At 37.1% G+C, this 20,759-nt stretch overlaps 1 protein-coding gene across 2 annotated transcripts in view; it reads left to right on the top strand.

Annotated features, from left to right (window-relative positions):
* Nucleotides 1-11,775: 11,775 nt before the first annotated feature.
* Nucleotides 11,776-20,759, top strand: part of fstl5 (follistatin like 5) — a 189,934-nt gene continuing 180,950 nt past the window's right edge. The window contains exon 1 of one of the 2 annotated variants that reach the window (XM_023328922.1): nt 11,776-12,315. In XM_023328922.1, coding sequence (XP_023184690.1) covers nt 12,293-12,315 — 23 coding nt within the window. In that variant the 5' untranslated portion in view covers nt 11,776-12,292. The remainder of the gene's footprint in view (nt 12,316-20,759) is intronic. The other variant, XM_005800578.2, reaches the window with a different exon arrangement.

Genomic DNA, 20,759 nt, shown 5'->3' with positions numbered 1-20,759 from the left:
TAGATTGTAAAAATTCTTCATTTTTGGCAGATCTGACTGGCTGTTCTTCAGTTTCAGTACAGATTGTCTGTGTTAGACAGATTCTAACTTCTGGAGATACGCCGGAGTGGCAGCTGGGTGGAGAACACAGAAGGGAGGAGATGAGGGGGAAAAGACCGAGAGAGCATTGGTGGCTCGCTTACAGCAGAATGAGTTTCAAAGACTTGGTGACATTTTATTAATGTTGTCTGTTTGTGCAAGGACATCGAAACAACATGTATAGATTAACCCCCCTCCTCACCTCAAAGCCATCAAAAGCTTAATATGGGTTTATTGTACGAAGTATATGTTACTGTTTCTCTAGTTGTTGCACGCTAAACTCAACACGAATGACATGATTGAATAAATTGCAAATTAATTGATTTTTTTTAAAAGTACTGCTATGTTTTTTTTCTGGGAGAAATAACTGGAAAGAAATTAAAAAGCTTCTGTTTGTGAAATCAAACAAATTTTCAATACTTAAAAAATACATCATTACCTTATTTTTGCATTCTGCAGTCTTTCTTGCAAGCTTAGAAATGGGCCACAGTGATCAGAGCTTAGTCACACACTGACATGACACTGCACCAGATATCAGCCACGTTCATCTGTTTCCTGTCATCTGCAAAGGATTATAAGAATAACGATGCACCATCACAAACATGAATATCACATGTTGGAAATGTAAAAAACATGCACATTTCAGATTGCAGCTCATGTTAATTAACAGTCTACATGTTATCCCGTCTCTAACACAGCAGCCTCAAATGTGAGAAAGAGAGGAAAAGATTTTCTAGTAGCAATCTCCGGGTTCTAACAGATGAAATCTCAAAGCAAGCCCAGAACTGGAGGAGAAATGTCATAAATAAGTAGATGTTTTTAATGACCTCATCTATTAGGATGCTTAGAAAATCAGCATTTGCTGAAGTGATCAAAGAGCCAAAAAAAGCCATTAAGTTTATTGTTTTAGTCATCAGATTATAAGAAGCTTTTCTCAAATTAAAAACATCTGACAGGAAGAATCAGGTCAGGATGGCATTTCTAAATTATAAAGTGAAGCTACAGATTCCAAAAGTCAATGGAATTACGCTTCCCTTGAACTGAATTATTTATTAAAAATAAAAAAGACAGAAATCAAAGTTAAAGATGTAATTCTAAAATTACTACAGGTAATCCTTACAGATAACCTGTAATAACATAAAATTGGAATTACCAAGAAAAACTTGTCTGTTACTACTGTACATCCTTTTAATTTAACCCTGTAATGAACAAAAGAACAGACCACATTTTACTCTTTTACTTCTCTAGAGTCAAATTTATCTCCAGCTTTTAGTAGATGGTATTTTTTTTCAACTTTCACCCAAAGTGCTTTACACAAACTGTAGCTATGGAAATGTGAACACCAATCCAGCTGTTTATGCTTCCAGACTTTTGTAATCGGACTTGACTGTGAAGTTATAATAATGTTGTGGACTGGATTTTCTCCATAAGGAACTGGTGGCCTTCATAAACTAGATGGCATCACGAGGAAAGAACATTATGTCAAAATATTGAAGAAACATCTAAAGACATGAGCAAGGAAGTTAAAGCTCATTTCCAAATGGGTAAACTACTGTATCTATATTCATTCTGGTAGATTTTGGTCTAAAATTAAAATGAACAAACAGAGAGATGCTGTTTATTTGAAAGGAAAGGCTTGGGCATGACATCCTTTTTGCAAGATTTTTTGGAATCAGGAAATTCAAAACATGTACTGTTCTTTAGTTAAACAGAAATAATATTTGAGTTTTTTATTAAATGCTTCATGAAAAGGCTGCCTCAGTCTTTTGTTAGCCTCATTTATGGACAAGTATTCATTACATAAACTATAGGATCAGAATAAAGCAACCATAGAATCAAAACCAAATTAAAACTTTCTCACTAACCTTTTGCTTTTACACTCACTATTGCTGCAAGTTGAAAAAACACATTGTTTGAAAGAATCTATTTAAATATACCATTATCAGCACAGAAACAACACGTTTTTCAGACTTCTACAGTATTATTCTTTAAAAAGTCATATTTTAATTAAATAAACAACATCATCTCCTCCTCTTTTGTCAGGTCTTACAAGAGCCCACCTCAACTGCAAAGGCAAAATTAAGTCCATGCTGTAGAGCAAGAGCTGCCATGTTCACTTGCTTTGCATAATGAGATGTGATCACGATATGGACAGAATGCAAGCACGCATAAATCATAGCTGAAAGTAGAACGTCGTGATTAGATTGTGCAAAAGCCACACAGCATATTGAGATGTATTGACCAGAAGTACAAAATGAAAATCAGGCCTAATGGGTCATGTAGATAATCTCATGTCAAATAAAAGGAAATAACCTCATCAACTTAAAAAAAACACAAAAAATAGATAACTTCAACTGAAAGATAGAGTCAATCAAGTGTGTGAGCGTTTACACAGTTTGAAGAGTTCCCGCCAGGTTTCAGAGCTCATCACAGCTCTGCTGAAAGTCTCTAATGACTTTCTCATGGCCCCAGATAATAGACTTGTGTCTGTTCTGGTTTTGTTAGATCTCAGGGCTGATTCTGGTCCAGACAATTACAATGTTCTCACACAAGGCTTGAACATGTTATAGGTATCAAAGCAACAGTGACAGGCTGGTTTAAATCAGATTGTTGTCCTACGGATTCCAGTTTGTTCATGTAAATGATAAATCTTCTTCACACTCAAAGGTTACTTATGGAGTTCCACAAGGTTCGGTATTTGAGCCAATTATTTTTACTATAAATATACTTCCAGTTGGTAAAATCATCAAATATCCTGGAATACATTTCCACTGATATGTTGATGATACTCAGCTAAATTTATCCATAAATCCAATCAGTTCAGCATGTCTTGAAGAAATTAGAACCAGGATGAATTTGAATGAATTTTTGCTTTTAAATTCTGACACAGCAGAAGTTGTTGTCCAGGTACCATGCCATTAAATTTACCTCTGATAATAAAGCAAAGAACCTCCGTGCTATTTTTGACCAGACAATCACAATGTTCTCATTTAAATATAAACATATAATTTAAATCCTATATTAAACAGGTTTGAGTATGAATTTCCTGGCAAACAGCTGCTTTCACTGTGGACTTTGAAAAACCCAGTGAACCGACACCAGCAGGTTTCATGACACCCCAAACCATCACTGACTGTGGAAACGGCACAAGGGACATAACACAAATGGATTCTGTGCCTCTCTACGCTTTCTTGAGATTTTGGACCTTGATTCTGAGTGAAATAAAAACTTTATTTTCACTGTTTCCAGTGACTCTAGATGTCCTGCCTCCAGCCTCAGTCCACTCCTTGTAAAGCTCCTTTGACTCACCTGTCCTGATAGCGTCTTCTCCATGGTCCTTACTGACCCTGCTGAGTAGGACGTGACAACATGAGTTTCCAAAATTTCACTTTTTCACAACATTCTAACCGTATGTGATGTATAATTTTCGGTTTTCATTATCTGTAAATCAAAATAATCCAGATGACAAGAAATAGAGGCTTGAAATATTTCACTCTATCTGTGAAATAGAATAGCTATACAATATATGAGTTTTACTTTCTGACATGAGTGATAAGATATATTAAACTTTTTATTATATATTTTTTAAGATGTGGCTATATTTTGGTTCTGAAGACAAACAAAACTATTAAACTCTTATTGTCCAAATGGGCTGCAGTGGCCCGATTTTTATTGATGCAAAGATCTTTGTATCAATAAAAGATCGTTGCATCTTCTCTGTAGGAAAGAAGCAGCCTGTAAACTTAAGAAATACTGAAACATAAGTTGTTTTCCATATACCATAGCTGTAAATTTACATTTTTTATTATACAAAGGTTAGATTCTTAACTGTGACATTTGTCAGATGTGAGTATTCTCTCTTTAAAATCCTCCTGCCAGAGGACATAGTTGCATTAAAATATCATATTCAAAGCTTTTTCTAATGTTCAAAGTTTTTTCTTCCACCAATGAGCTCTCATTTTCAGACTGGCATTAAATGTGGACTATGTCTCTATGTCAAAGAAATTGTTTTATGCTTTTCATCCCACTGAGGCAGATTTCTCTTCCTTAAGGGAACAATACTTTGCTGTGGAGTACATCAAAAGGAGAAGACACTTGGTTGTATGTGCAAAAGGCATTTGATCAGTGGTGGTCCACTTTTTTGCTTTCATCAAATGGAGAAAATGTTTTGGCAGCAGATGTAAGACTGGAACGCAATCATAAAGATGTCCTTCGAAAATACAATTTATAGAAATAACATCCTAATTACCAAGCATCATGCAAACTTAGTTTAAGTACTATCTGTCTAATTAGAATACATATTCAAAATTCAGTATGCTCGCCACAGATTGCATTTTGCATAAAATCTGGACAGAAGCAGGATGCGGTAATTTGAGAGTAACAAGCACACAAATAAAAATAGAGGTGGTGGAGAAGCAGGCTGGGTTTCATTCTTTTTGGATTGTAGTTTGTAATATGTGAGCTGTTTGTAGCTTGACCTCCACACAAGAGACAAAAGCTTCGCCTCAAAGGGCCATGACTGCTTCTTTATGATTGTGTTCATTACGAGTGACTCAGAAAATAATAATCTTTGAAGCATAATTCTGCCTCTGACTTAGTGGAGGAAAACAGTTCAAGAGCAAAACATGCTGAAAATATTCAGCAGTGCAGAAATGAATCAGTTTTCTGATGCAGATTAACAGCAGCACTTTTTATAGATTTTTTAAAGTTGTAACTTTAAAACAGACTCTTAGTCAAATAATCATTTCTGAGTCTTACTTTAGCGTGACAACTTAAAGTAAGATCATTAAAGTAACATAATTAAAAATAATAGAAAGTAGTAGCATGCTTACATTTGTGCAAATAGTGATGTGTTGATGTATTTTCCAAAAGGCAGAGACTTTAAAATGCAGGGAGTTTGTTAATGATGACTTTGAGACTGCAAACATTCTGGACAGAGTTTTTCCAAAAGTGTTTCATTTTTTTTTTGCTTCAGAAACTCCATTGTGACAAAGCAGAGCTCTCCTTGAAAAGAAAAGAAAAAAAATGCTCCACATATTTCCTGAACTTCTCCAAAACAACATTCTCAACTTAAAAGAAAGTGGTAGAAAAGAGACCCTGATAATTTTCTATGGAAGGTGATGTTTTGTTTTGTTACAATGTCTTAACATAAAGCTTGTTAGTGGGATATTGGTGAAAAGATTTTTTTATGATTTTTTTATTTATTTATTTTTTGTTAATAACAGTTGCTCCATTAAACACCCAGAAGTATCTTGCTGATTGATTTTTACTGAAGTGGAAACTGTAAAACTGCTATATATAAACAAATAAAAATTATTAGAATAAATCACATAAACACAGGGTAATATTCCAAAAATAGGCATATAATCAACTTAGACTAAGTGCAGGCAAAAAAACCCCTCATACAACTAAGGTTTACAGTAGAATGATGCTAATTTGCATTGGAAATACCAAAGGGATGCTAACTAGCGCTAATTTGAATATTGTGTTTCTCCAATTTTCAGACCTAAGTAATTTAAAGTAACCTCATATGAGCATCTAACACAACACACCTTATAGAAACACAAAACTCACAGGATGTCAGGAAGGCATGGGAAAGTTTATAACTGCAGAAACTTGGTTATTTATGGATATTTATGTCTATGGCTTACACTCTCACTCTAAGGAAGTTATCCAAACTATGGGAGCCTTGTAGGACAAACTGTACCTCAAACTATACCTCTCATGGGCAGTACAGGGATAGTAATATGTTATTATTATGTTCAAAAACTGTTGGTAATGTTTTAAATTTCAATAATGTGTCTGTTTTGTTGTATTCTTTTGTAGTATCAACTGAAATTTGAGTTACATGTTGTGAAATGTGAGATACAACTGCTAAAGTATTTGCCTAAAGTTTTTTTTTTTTTAAACACCAAAGTACATAATGAATACATATTGTTGTAGAAAGCGTCACTAACATTTCCCACCTTGATGCTTCCTATTTAACATACCAAAAGCAAGGGAAAGCCTAATGCGGACATGTTTTTTCTTCTGCCATTAAGGTTAGATGTAATGTGTTTGTTAATTGTCCCTTCCTTATTTATTTAAGAATCTATTTGGCTTAAATTTAAAATCAATTCCTCTGGAAATTCCCATTACTTCCTATAATTAGTTAGCAAAAACAGCCAGCATCTCATTAGTCAAGATGGCAGGTCTTTACCAGCATTTGGAATCAGATTTTAGACACAGAGTTTTCCTTTCTCAAAGTGCTTGCAAGGGTGAACAACAGTACAAGAGCTACCTCAGTTCAGATAGTATAAATGTAAAAATATTTCATAGAGAGGTGGATGTCATATGCTACTATTTGAGATGGAGTCCCAGGGAGAGGACACTAGGAGCCCTCACACAGCAAATGCACTGAATGCAAAAGTTGGCATTCCAATCTCAAATTGTGCACAACACTGTGCAGTTTAATGGATAATGGGATACGAAACTGGTCACACATCACATCTGTGTGAACGCGTTCTTGCTGACGCGTCCCATACAATGTGTCACCATCTATTACTGTTCCCGGCACACACCAGACACACTCTGTGATTGTTCTTCCTGCCACTCTTTCGCTGGTGCCGAAAAAGAAAAGGCTTGCTCAAATCACACATAGAAATGGAGTGCACACATGTACAAACACACACAGACACTCACGCCTACACACACGACTCACAACTAATTGTGTTCACAACAACTCACACACGAACTCCAGACTAAGCACTAACATGCTATCGTCCTCAGAGACAAACACTTCCTCCTCTTTCGAATTTTGCATGCAGGGCATTAATTGCCTGCACGATCAATTACAGACATCCCAGCTATGCCCATGTGACATTTATTGTTTATAAGCACAGATGCAGCTCCATAATCTGTGCTTCTGCATGGGAAATAGCAAGGGTGGGCTCCTTCGTATTCACCTTAATGAGTCATTCTAACTTATTTTTTTGCAAACGCACCACAGTCTGACATTGATGCTGAGTGAGATGTGTGATTATTTTTGGCGAGGTGACTCATCAAAAATAGTGAGTCACCTATTGCTCACATGACATGTATGATATGTTTTCTGGCTTTTCTGAAATGTATGAGACGGATTACTGTTCAGATCCCGGGTTGTCAAGTTGTTTTATAGTTTAATTTGATTCTAGTTCTATTATTATTCTATGTTAGTTTCTTATTTTGATTAAATTAATCTTGTTCCTGTTTTTCTTTAGCTCAGTCCTTTCTTAATGATTCCAGTTTATTTCTTGTGTCTAGTTATTCTTTGGTTTGTTATATTCATTTTCTAGTCCTCTCTGTACCGTCCCTCGCGCACTGTGCCACTTTTTCTCATTCTCTCCATTTCCTCAGTCTACTTTGTGCTTTCTTCCCCTCACACCTGCAATCAGTTAGCTAATCAGCCCAACTTCATTGTTTCAGCATTGGCCTCCCAGTACTTCAGCACCTCTTTGTCAGACACTCCTTGCTGGTTCCTACTGTCAACTCCTGTCATTTCCCAGCTGTCATTTTCCCCTTTGGATTCCTGATTTTGTTTTGACTTTGGCTCCTTGTGTTCCCTGTGGTTTTTGTAAGTTTTTTTTCATTTTTTATCAAGTCATTCTTTACCAACAAGCTATCTCTGCCTCTCTGCGTTTGGGTTTTCATTAACCAACCTACATTGTGACAGTTACTCTCTAAAGATGTCTCTTTCACATACATTTGCCAACTTATCTTAAACTAATCTGAACCTGGATGCTCATAACAGTAACAAGTTATTTTCAATGAAATAGAATATGAAAACTGGTATGTTTTCAGTAAGGTCAAGTTTCAGGGATTGGTTTACCTGAAAATATTGACCAGAGCCAAACAACACACAAAGACTTTCTTACACCTATGAACACAGCCAATGTCTCATGATTTTAAAGCTCTAACCAGTAAGTTTTCTTATTCACTCTTGAAAAAATCACATTCTTTCATTACACACCACACTTCTGGCTACCATCATTATCTCATGTTATTATTTATATTTGAACGTTTGCTAAAGTCCTTATTGAGAGCCTTTTTCCCAGTAAAATATGGTGGCAAACAAATTTAGCGTAGTAGTTTAAGTTACAACAATGATGAAATCTTCACACATACAGATACAAACAGTGCTGCCTTGTTTCTCACTCACAAACCAAAGTCATTTCTCTTACAGGAGCAGAAATAGAAAGAGGAGAAACCATGCAGTGTTGTATCATTAGTCAACATGACTGAATGGATGAAGAAAGAAACTGTGGCTGTCACACTAGCCCCTGGTTGGGCACACAACATGCTGCCCATGGGAATAGGACATTTTTTCAAGCTGTCCTTGTGGAAAAATTCTTTCAGGGCATCAAAAGTTCAACTCTGCAAAAAAGAAAAGAAACATTATGACCACTCTTTGTTCTCATTGTTTACTAACTTGTAATTATTCCACTAGGGGTGTCGTTTCTGAGAATTTGAGGGTATTGTGAATCTGAAAATACTACCCAAATAAAACGACAGCAATTTAACAAATCCTGGTGTAAATGTGTAAGATAAAAAGTATTTTTTAAAATCCTAATTATTTTTCTTACACCTTTTGGAAGTAACACAACATATACTTAAGAGTTATGAGTTACCATCAGCAACAATAATTTGAGAAGAAGAGAAAAACCTAATTTGAGAAGAAGAGTAAAGCCTACCTTTACCTGCACTGGTTTAACTTGACAGCAACCAAGAATGAGGTTTAAAACAACTGACTGAGAGGTGAATTTAACTGCTACACCAAAAAGTGACAACATTTTTTTTAAAAGTAAGGCTGAAAACATGATGCACACCATGGTAAGAAACACACTCTTACTGCAAATTTATGCTTTCTTTTGATTTTTTATGCAACATTTTTGACTTAATAAAAGGAATAACAACTGTTTTCATTTTTTTCCAGAACATATCCCAGACAGATTTAAATAAAACTTTCTGATAATGGATTTTTAAAAGTCAGATAAATATGGATGGTTGTGGTTTGATTTAACCTTGTTGCATATCAATGGGTCTCCACAGTTCTGCTTCTGTTTTGGTTATTTTTCTACAACATCACTCAGTTTACTGGACAGTTTGATGACCCTCTTCTGTGGCATATTTTAGACTCCCTGCAGAGGTTCAGTAAACACTCAATGACTTCATAATACTTGCATATTCAGCATCTTTTCAGCTGTTCAAAGCTATTTGGCTTATTGCTGTATTTCATGCAACATTTTGTTTCCAGGTCTTACTGTCACTGGAAGGAGTTACTGGTAGATGTTTTATCCAGCAGTGATGAGCATAGACTTTTGTTATGGTGTCAGTTATGCAAGTTTTGGTTCCTCTCTGTGATTCTTGTTAGATTTTTGACATTTTTCTCCTTTTTGTTGCTTTTTTTCATCTTCTTGTGGTTCTTTTGTGATGTCTGAGAACTGAGCTATGACTTTATAGTTCTCCCTTCTCTTTGTCAGTTGCCTATTCTACGTTCTTTGCTTGTTTCTCTAATAAAATTCCTCAGATTCTGACCTGCTCATCCTTTTATGCTATTTTGGCCTGAAATAGACTTTCTTTTCCTTATTTTTCTCATCGAGCATCTTCTTTTCATCCAGTGAAGTTTTGTTAAAAATTTCCACTTTCTGCTGTTTTTTTTTGTCTCTTTTCCATTTGTTACTCAATGTTTTCACCCACATGCTTTTGGTGACTCAAAGAAGAAAATTAATTTAACTTATTCTAATGTTCTACCATAGCTCAAGTCACAAATGTCAGAATATTGTGCCTGAAGTGACAATTGAAAATATCACAAAAGTCTCAAGAAGCAAAACTTTGCTGCAGACCTTGGGTTGATAAAGATAAGATTATTGTATTACTGTCTGAAGTTCTGGTTCAACTTTAGAGGAAACTTCTGGTCCAGAACAAAGAGAAGCAAAGATACAAGATGGGGAGGAATACTAAGTTCTAATCAAAATTCACGATTTTGTATGCAGGAGTTCTGTTTGTTGTGGCATTATCAAACGCCACCTACCTTTCAGTCCTGCTTGTGGCAGAGGTCAGTCACTCTTTGCCATTAAAGGTCAGCTGTCAAGAAAACGTAAACACATTTCAAGCATCTGTCTTCTTGTTTATCCACTTTCAACCAAGGTGAGTCGACGACCTCTTCGTCATCAACGCCACATGTGCATCTCAAATAAATCCAGATGTCATCACAGAAAGAATTTGTTTCAGTTAATAAATTCAGAAAGTGACACTTTTCTTATTTAGATTCATTCAGATTCAGACTAATGCATTTTCATTAATTATATCAGTTGGTTTAGATGATTGAGACTTGAGGCTAATGACAACTCAATATTCAGTTTTTCATATAAGTAGTATATATCACCTTTAATGAGGAGACATTATGACATGCTCCTCTCATGATGAAGACTGCTGACTTCTCCAGCAGAAGCTGGCTGTTCACAGGGAGCTGGATTCAAGAATGCATACAATATATTGATTTCAGTCAGTAAAATAAATAAATTTATTTACCACCTATTCACCCACAAATTCAAGAAGAACAAAAGCAAACTTCCTTCTTCTGTTCTCACCTCCTAATTGCCTGGGGACACAAAGGATCCCTTCTCAACAGCTGGGACAAGTCTTATGAAAACTAATAAGCTTTGGAGACCAAACATACAGTAGACAAACAAATCCTCATTTCTTCCCAGGATAGAAGCAATTCATTCATGGGGAATAATTCTGGAACTTTCCCTGTATCTCAGTAGGAGGTTTATCCTTGATCCAGTTAATAAGAATACATTTCCAACCCAGAAACAGCAGTTTATTACATAGTTTTCCTTGTAAATAAGCTATTTTTATTTCTTTTGAAGGCAAAAAAAAGAAGAATCCAGGGACTTTTTTGACCCGATTCTTAAAAATTATTCTCAGTTCTTGAGGTATGGAAGTTTAGAATTATTAATTATTTTACCTTGCTGGAAATAGTGAAAAAAAAGTACAGATTTCTTTTTGACTTTAATACATAAGGGACGCATGAGGTGTGATATTATGCAAAGCATTAGGAGATGTATATAAGTGGTGTAGAATTTGGTGCTGGGTTTCTGGCATGCAGTTGCATATTAAAATGTTACTTTATTTCTGAATAATAAATTCCACAGACTTCCTTGGTTAATAAAGAGAGAATGAGACTAATTATAAAGTTACCAATGTACAGCAGCCAAATACAGTAACACAAAATTTGACAATACAAGCAGCTCTAAAGTACATTAGGAAAATTAAAATAAAAAAACTCATTTTATATTTATTTTGCATTGTGAAAGGAGGACTTTTCTGTATTAAAATAACAGAAAATTAATAGACACAAATTTATGTGGACTTGGATAGTTTTATGAATATTCTGTCATTTGGAGATCATACAGAATTTAGGAATCTCAATATGGAGTGAAATCATTTAGAGATACGGCGTCTTTTAATTCATTAAATCTGAGTGTGTCTCTGCTCATACTGTATATGCATGTGAGTGAGTGAGTGAGTGAGTGAGTGAGTGAGTGAGTGAGTGAGTGAGTGAGTGAGTGAGTGAGTGAGTGAGTGAGTGAGTGAGTGAGTGAGTGAGTGAGTGAGTGAGTGAGTGAGTGAGTGAGTGAGCGGGGCATCCATAAAGAGTCACTCTTCCCTCTTCCTCCCGCTTGTTTCAGAACCGCTCCACTTTCTCTCTGTCAGCCTGTCCTCGCTTTGCTGCCTACTCTGCCTACTACGGGATATTTGTGATTGGCTCCCGCCCTGCTGCTCTCCCGCCCCCCTCCCCGGTGGTTGTATGTAAATCTGGCCGGGACTCCGCCAGCGGGTGAGGTTGGGGCTGGTGACTCCTACTTCTGCGACGCACACGAGATCCGAGAGCGGACGAGGTGAGATCGCTGCGCTGCCGGAGCTGTCCACTCCGCCTTGGTGCTGAACTCCACCACGTTTCTCTCCCTTCGCGCTGGCTCTACTTTACTATATTTTTGGAAAGGATTAACACCATCTGTTTCGGCTGCGCATTGGTCCAAACTTCACCCGTGGACGTCCCTCGCTCTGTCCACGCCGGAAATTACCCCACAGTGTCCGTGGATTTGAGCGGCTGAGCTCCAGGTTACCACTTTATTGAGAAGTATTGCTTTGATCCACTCACTTCTACTCCTGTTTGGATTATCTTTTCTGGATGTTATACGTCTGTCCACACAGGTAAGACTTAAATCCGGTGTTTGTGTTTGTTTGTGTGTTTTATTAGGACTAATTGTTAAGCCCCATCCGGTCAGACCTCCCTCTGTGGGAAGCCTCCTCTACACGGTCTGACTCGCTATCAGATACAGAGCTTAACCCTCATCATCGCTGAGGCGCGGAGACTCTTTTCCAATAATCCAGGAGGCCACTCTCTTCGCCTCAGAAAATATTATATCTTCCAATCTGCCGCTTTGTGCTTTTACCATTTCAATTTACCCGGCGCCAGGTCCGGGAGCCTCTAACCAGCTGATATGAGGTTATCTGAAGTTGGGATCAGAGTTGCTGTTGTTCTGTGAGGGGAGAGCTCACACTGAGGCACAATCACTTCACAATACCAACACAATCAATGTTGATGAAGACGATTGGAGACACGCCACTTTGCCCACTGCTTTTAATTTATCCGCTTGGTACTTAGTGGGTTATTTTTTTCCCCTCATACTCTCACTAATCCTTGAGTGACACCGTTAGCGGGGGAGGGATTATACTTTTATTTTTTATCCTCAGATTTGCGCCGGACTCATTTGGCTTCATATTACAAACCCCAGCGCCGGAGATGGTCAGGGAATTCTGTTGTTTGGTTCTTTGCTATATACATTTGAGGTCTGTTGTTGCATATAGCTCCTCAGTGGTTCAGCAGATGGAGTTAAAACCACCATAAAACCAGATTAAGTTCAGCTATTGATAGGACTTGGATTCACAGCTTAGGTCTCCAACAAGAGGTTCCATTGTAAAAGCTATTTCTAGAAATATGTGGCTTAGATAGAATCACACATGAGACTGAACAACATCATGAACTACTAGAGAAGTCTGAGACAACACAAACCTATGCCATTATTTTCAGAATGCACACAATACAAGCTGTTCTAATACTTAAAACAAATATAATTTTAAATAGTTTCATATGCTTTCATTTGGATTTGAAGTCATTTTGTCATGTTTGTGAATTTCTTTTATAATGAAGTCCTCTTGCTGACAGAGCTTTGCATTTTCAATCCCGTTTATGTGTTCAGATAATGTTCAATACAATTTATTTTTTATATATATACTTTCAGTTTGAATGTCTCCGACATGAAGCTTTCAGGAACGTTAAAGTATCTTTCAAAAGTATTCACACCACTTGGACCTGTCCACATTGTCACACTGACAATCATTCTTGATTTTTTTGGTGATTTTTTATGCAATAAATCAATGCAAAGTAGTAGAAAATAAAAAGTGGAAGGCAAAGATGTGTTTTCAATATTTTCTTCATATATCTGAAAAGTGTGACATGCATATCTACTCAGTTATCTTTATTCTGATACCTTTAAGCCAAATCTAGTCCAGCAAACAACCTTTGTAAGTCACCTAATTAGTAAAGCATCCACCTGTGTCTCTTTTAATTGCAGTATAAGTACAGCTGGTTCTGTGAAGGTTCTGTCAGTTGGTAGAGAACATTAGTGATCAAAAATCATGAAGACCAAAGAGCACAGCAGACAGGTCAGGGATAAAGTTAGGCTTAAAAACAATATTCCAACCTTTGAACATCTCAGAGCACTGTTCCATCAGCCAACATTAGATAAGAATATATCACAACCGCTGTCGATAGGGCAACTATAAGTCATGCATTCCACAAACCTTGCTTTTATGGAAGAGGACAAGAAGAAATTCACAAGAAGTTGCAAAAACATGTGGACAAAGCTGCTGCAGTCAGATAAGATTAAATTCTTTTTGAGGGGGACATGCACATCACCTTAATCACCTCCTCTGTGCTGTAAAACGTGGTGGTAGCACATCATCCTATGTTAATGTTTCCAATCAGCAGGAACGCAAATGAAAGACAGAGTGTGTTAAATCCCTGAAAATACCTGTTGGAGGCTGCATAAGTCCTATGAATAGAGCAAATATTCACCTGCCTGCAGGACAGTAGTAACGTCAGAACTGCACTGGAAAGGTTCAGATCAGGACTGTACAATACCAGTCACCAAGGGCCTGTGTTCTGCATGGGTCAGACATGTTCCTGCTCCAACGTACCTAATTCAGAAGGTTTAATGAGGCCCTCAGCATGTAACCACGTTCTGCAGGACCATGCATTTAAACAGTTTATTTCAGGTGTGCATAGCCAGAGCAACACATGTAGAATAGCAGCTTTAAAGGACTGACTTTAGATAGCACTGCTTTAAATTAAAGCAAATTTGTGTGGTAGAGTGGCCAAGTCAAAGTCCAGAAGTAAATTAAAAATTTGTGGCAAGACTTGAGAATTGATGTTCACAGATGGTAGTCATCCAATCTGACTGAGCTGAAGCTATTTTTTCAAAGTATGAGGAAAGGTTTCAGTCTCTGGATGTGCCCTAAAAGCTTTAATTGCAGCCAAAGTTGGTTGTGAAAAGTATTGACTCAAGGGAGCTGACTACAAATGCACACTACTTTATCCAGACTAAAAAAGCCTCATAAAACATGCATAATCTTTGATTTGCTGGACAACTATGCTCTCCTTATTGGTGTTGGTCTGTCATACTAAGTTCTGTCATGGAAAAAAACTATTTCCCAGCACTGCTCAGGTAAAATCACTCAATCAGGTTTATTCATGAATTGTGCACAACTCAGAGAGCTCACAGGACAGTCAATAATGAAGCAAGTCTGAAACGGAAAGCTCTGCCAGGCAGAGCCAACACATGAGTTTTGTACAAAGGGGTAAGGGATCCAAAGCAGGGAATCAGACTGGTTCCCATGCAGCTGGGAAAAATAACGTCCAGCCTTGTGCATGTAACCCAAACAGCCTTAACTTGGTGGGAATATACACAACTTAGAATAAACATATAGCAATACAACTAGCAGGTGTGACCTAATTGTAATTTTTCCACATCAGTTCCAACATAAAAATTGTAACAGAAACCAAAGGGTCTAAATATTTTTGCATTGTGCTGCATTTTTTAAAACTTTACCCTCTGGCTAAAGTCCCTGTTTTCATCGTCTTGTTTCTGAGAAATGTCGATCTGCTTGGTCACTTTATTCATTTATAATAACATATCTGTGAAAAATGCCAGGAAAAGGACCGCATGTCTCAATAAATACTTGAAATCCTTTCAGAGACAGCTTTTGCTCTCTAGACGCTCCATGCAATTCCTACAATAAACAAACACAGACAATCTGCTGGCTAAATGAAACAGTAATTAACATTCTTGTGGAGATTATATGCAGGCTTCAGAAAGCATAGAATTTGAGCATTCAGCCATCTGCAGGCTGCCACATTCCAACTTCAATCTCTTTATCCAAGCAATGCATTCACTTTATCTGTCAAAGCTCTTTGAAACTAACAGATAGAATCTATTTCCTCTGGTGGTTAGATGGATATGCAGTTCCAGTTTTAAGACTTTGCTCACTAATTGAATCTCAACTTGAAGCGAACAAGTTATGTATTATGTATAATACACAGGGCTATTTGATAACTGGTAACTTACTAAACATGCATTGTACTAAAGGTTGTTTTGTAGAAGAAAACTGAGTAAGAATAGTGCTTCTGTAGTCATTATGGGTATATTTTCCTCTAAGACAACATTTAGAGTAATGCACAAAACCAAGAGGACAATAACAAAGCCAAGCAACAGATTCAGAAAATTCCTACTGGGAAAGCACTTCTCTCAAAAGCACAAAGACCAGAAAAAAGTCTTTCCTCTCTGTCTTTTTTATCCAATAAAGCCATTTAATAACAGGTAGGGAATAGGTGCTGCCAGCCGTGCAGGTACAGAGTTAATGGAGTTGCTCTGCTTTTCATTACAATGCCTTCCATTCGATCACCACAGGGAAGGAAAGAATTCAGAGTCAATAATTCTTTTCTCCAAAAGAAGAGGAAAAACTGGGAAACTGATCAAAGCATTTCCGAGATTTGAGTGGAAAATTGCTCTTCGTAAGGGCGTAGGCACCCCCTCTTGACTACTGGTAATGGAAAGGGTAGGACAGATTCAATGATATTGCAGGCATGAGGTGGGTTTTGGTGGTAAAATGCTCTACCAGTGAAAATGGGAAAATTTGAAGGTATTAACATTTATCTTGGGTGATGGAACACTGGAGCTGGTTCAGCGAGTGTTGTAGGATGTGAGTATGGGCAACCTTTGAGAGCAAACAGGTTTAAAAAGGATGTTTTTCTGGAGTGTTGGTCTTTGTCTTTTTGTGCAACCAAAAGTGCTTTAGTTCAAAACTAAGACAGGTTGGAGAGATTCATCTGTTTCACATCGAAAATGTGTTTCTGTCCATTTATTCTGCAGTTTCTACACCGTCTATAGAACCAATCCACCCTGAAAGAATTTGGAGATGTTACCCTGCTGGCTTGTTTTGTTTTCTGAAAGATGCCCCAAACTGTCTAAAAGTTTAAATATCAATCATATCCATACTGAAATAAAGTGAATGTGAACATAGCTGTCATGGTACTGTGCCCAGGTATTTCAGCTTCCAAGCTGCATTTTCTTTATAATATTTTAGAAATGTTCCACTAAAAGAATCTGTGAATCGGCCGATTTTCCCTGAATAACTTAAGTCACGTTTCACAAATAGGTGGAAGTCCATTGTACTTATATTTATGTACACTTTATAACCTTTTGTGATTTACACAACATGTCATATGTTCTGGTGCCCTCACAGATTTTAACTTAAAAAACTTAAACATTATATTTCAGTGAGTATAATCTCAATAAAACCAATGGGCTGCATGTCAGAATTAATACCTGACCAAAGTTCATTTTGACTGTTTGAGTCTCAGTATGTGATTGAATAGAAGCTGAACTTTTCAAGCACATTCAGATCTCATGGTTTTTATACAGACATAGTTTAATATTATTCTTGATGAGAGAGTAAGCTCAATTTCCCACATATCAAACTATGGCCATAGTTTCATAAACGAAACAAATGTCCCGTACTTGTATAGGGCTTTGTCTAGTCCAGAGAACTCCAAAACACTTTACACTACATTCATTCACTCATTCACAATGATGGTGGTGAGATACATTGCAGGTTGCTTTTCAGTTGGCAGCACTGGTTGCTCTGACTACCTCCATTAAGGTGGGTATAAAGTCTCACTCAAAGACACACTGACTGAGACTGAGACCGGTTACAGGACAAATCCCCTCCTCCAGAACCATCATCAAGTGGATCCTTAATATTTTAGCTGTCTCAACAGCTTAAGGAATCAACTCTTTGTACAAAATTGAAAACATTTTCAGAGATAAAAAAATTCTACTAAGAAAACAGTTAAATGAAACCAGATATTATTTTTAAGATCATGATTTCAAATATTTCCAGTACATATTTTGACAAGCTTGTTGTTTGTTTTCTGTTTCATCACGTACTCCATCCCACTTCAACAGTGACACTTGTAACACCTTTTTCTTTCTTCTTCATCTCCCTCTTCACTCTCTTAGTTTCGCTCTACCTTCTGCTGTCTCTCATCTGTGTCTCCATGTTTGTCTTTGTTGTTTCCTCCCTCAGTGCGAGGGATTTTTATTGTGCAGTAGACCCCAAAAACTTTGAGCTGTGTTATTCTGCCACCACATTTAGAAGACGCTGACATTCTTTTCTCCTCGGATGCAGAAGCTTCTTTGATGATGTGAAAAAAAAATTTTTTTTCTTCCCTTGTGCTTTACAAAGCAATTTTTTCTTTCAAAGAATTTCAATGATGCTTCAAAAGATGCAAACAGGAACAAAAAGTTTCCACTTTTCATCACCATTTTCCCCATGATGTTAAAGAATATTTGCTCTGTGCATTCAGAATCAAACTAGTTATGTTTCGTCTGGCTCAAATTTCTTTTTGTAGCTGAAAGAATCAATATGAAGCTTACAGTACAAACAGCTCTAGATTTGCGACCAACTCTTTCCACGTCTTGATAGACTTACAAGTTTATTGTTAAATTGTGATTGCCACCAGCCTTTTCATACAAGCCTGCAGAAACGGGGGTTTTGTGGCTCCTGTTAACATTCAAGGCTGGGTGAAATACTGAAGTGGCAGAGCTTGTTGGCAGATGGTGTGAGGATAATGGAAGTAGCACAAACCTTAAGGGTGAGGGCGAGCCGGCTGAGGTCTCTGGTTTAATCCTGTGGAGGACACTGGTGGTGAATAGGCTTTGAAGCACCTCAAAATGTTTTAGAGCTCAGGGCCATGAGGAAACCTTTAAAGCGACATGAGATCAAATCCAAGGACTGGATGAGAAAAACTACAACATTTGAAACATTTGTTAAAATGACTAATTGTTGAATCAGACCGAAAGTAACACATTGTTCACTTTACCCAGAAAGTATGTTTAACTGCTTATCAGCACAAAAAGCAAATTATATAATCATCAAGGTAACACAATAGGAAAGAAAGAGGATTTCTAGGTGCATTACTGTGTAAAAAAGTTCAATATTGTAAATTCATGATCCTAAGCAGATAATTAACTCAGAACACCTACAAAGGTTCCCTAACCCTCTAAATGATCTCTCAGTCTGGGTCAGTAGGACATACAATCAGGGTAAGCTGTAGAAGATCATTGCTAAAGAATCTGGTTGTTCACACAGTGCTGCATCCGAGCACATTCATAGAAAGTTGAGTGGAAGGATAAAGTGCCCTTGGAAAAAGGTGCACCACTAACGACATCAGCAGCTTTGAAATGATTGTGAATCAAAGTCCATTGACTCCATCAAAGCAGCTTTGATGGAGTCAGCACACACCAACACAGAGAGGAATCATATATTACATCCCTTGTTTCAGTCTACTCCTATATCAAAGAGCTTAGTAAAAACGTCTCACGGGCAAGGGAGAAAAAAAATTGGACTGTTGTTCAGTGGTCTAAAGTCTTCTTTACATATGAAGGTGAATTTTGCATTTCATCTGGAAAATCAAGGTTCCAGAGTCTTGAGGAAGAGTGAAGACTCACCTGAATCTGTGTTGTTTGAAGTCAGTGATTATTTGAGGTGCAACGTTATTTAAATAAATAATGTTGCACATTGAGGTGCAACATGCAACTTTGGGCTTTCTGACTTTCAGTACAGTTATCTGCCAGGAAATTTTAGAGCAGTTCATGTTCATTGCAAATTTTTGCTCAGGTCCCTCTTGAAAATGAGATCTAGATCTCAACGGGGTTTACCTGATTAAATAAAGGAATATGAATGTTTCCTTCTGTTTACAAGCTTTATGGATATTCAGATTTAGTTTTATAGTTGGACTTGAGATCAATCCACATTGGCAAATGTCCTAAAAGTTGTTTTAGTGATCATGGAATTATTGTGCTTGATTGACCAACAAACTGGTCTGAGCATTGCATCTCAATTATTTTCTGCCATATAAGTATATGTATAATAATTTCTCTTTGGGATCAATAAAATATATTTGAATTTGAACGCATTAAGTGTGAATCATGTCTTAGCGAAACTGCTGCCAGAGAGCCTGTTTCCTACAGAGTTAACAATCTGTTACTCAGCTCGTTGCTCATTTGGGGTATTCCAGTGTTGACATACAGAAAAAGTTAGACATGAACTTTATTTGTATGCTGCACAAACATGTTAGTGTTTGGTATTTGTGTGTATTGAACAGTAACAATAAACTGGAAGATTCTTCCTTCTTTTCGTGTTTTATGGTTCTTTGAGTTGTAGTTTAGGAGGCCAGAGAGTTATGTTTTGCTTTTTGTCATCTCATGGGTCAGCTGATCTCTGTACCTGCCACAGCTGCTGACGACTCAGCCAATTCTAGGTGTCCAATTGGAAAATTACCAACAGGACACCCAATGTAGGCTGTCTTAGCCTGTCAACCTTTCCTCCCTTCTATGTGAGTCTCTTTGCCAGTCAGCTCTTCCTTTTCATCATGTATGCGACTAAATCAATGACATGCTTGTCACTGATGTCTGCCCTGCTATGCTCTCTGGGATCCTTGACGCCGATTTTCCTGCTTCAGGCTTTTCATCCAAGCACATGAAAGGGCAAAGGGGTCCCAGAACAGCACAATGCTGTAACTGTAACTTCTGGAGAAAGAAATATAAAAAAAAGTACAGTTCTTTCTGAAAGTGTTGATGTGTAAAATACATTTAGGTAATTTTATTTTTACAATCAGGAGTCAGGCTCTTTTGTTTAATCTGCAAAAACATACAACATGCTTAAAGGACCAAATGAATCAACTGAGGCTAAATTGCAAAGGTTAATAATCTATTCAGTCAGAGAGTAACCGCTAAAACTAGATAAGATCTAAAACATAAATATACATTTAAGTAATTCAAAGCAATAAAGTATTTGATTTGAGTTGTGGTTGTTATGAAAGTTCAAAATGAGTCAAATATCTCCTGTGGTGAACAAAAGAAGAATAATTTAAGTGGGAAATATCAGGGATGATGCACATTATGGGAAGACTGATTATCCTGAAATCATTTTGGAGCAGATTGCACAATTTTATTCCCCAAAAAGTTGGTAAA

Source organism: Xiphophorus maculatus, chromosome 23 (genome assembly GCF_002775205.1).
Source record: "Xiphophorus maculatus strain JP 163 A chromosome 23, X_maculatus-5.0-male, whole genome shotgun sequence".
Lineage (NCBI taxonomy): Eukaryota > Metazoa > Chordata > Actinopteri > Cyprinodontiformes > Poeciliidae > Xiphophorus > Xiphophorus maculatus.
Note: the sequence above shows the minus strand (reverse complement) of the source record. Positions and strands in the feature narration are given on the sequence as shown.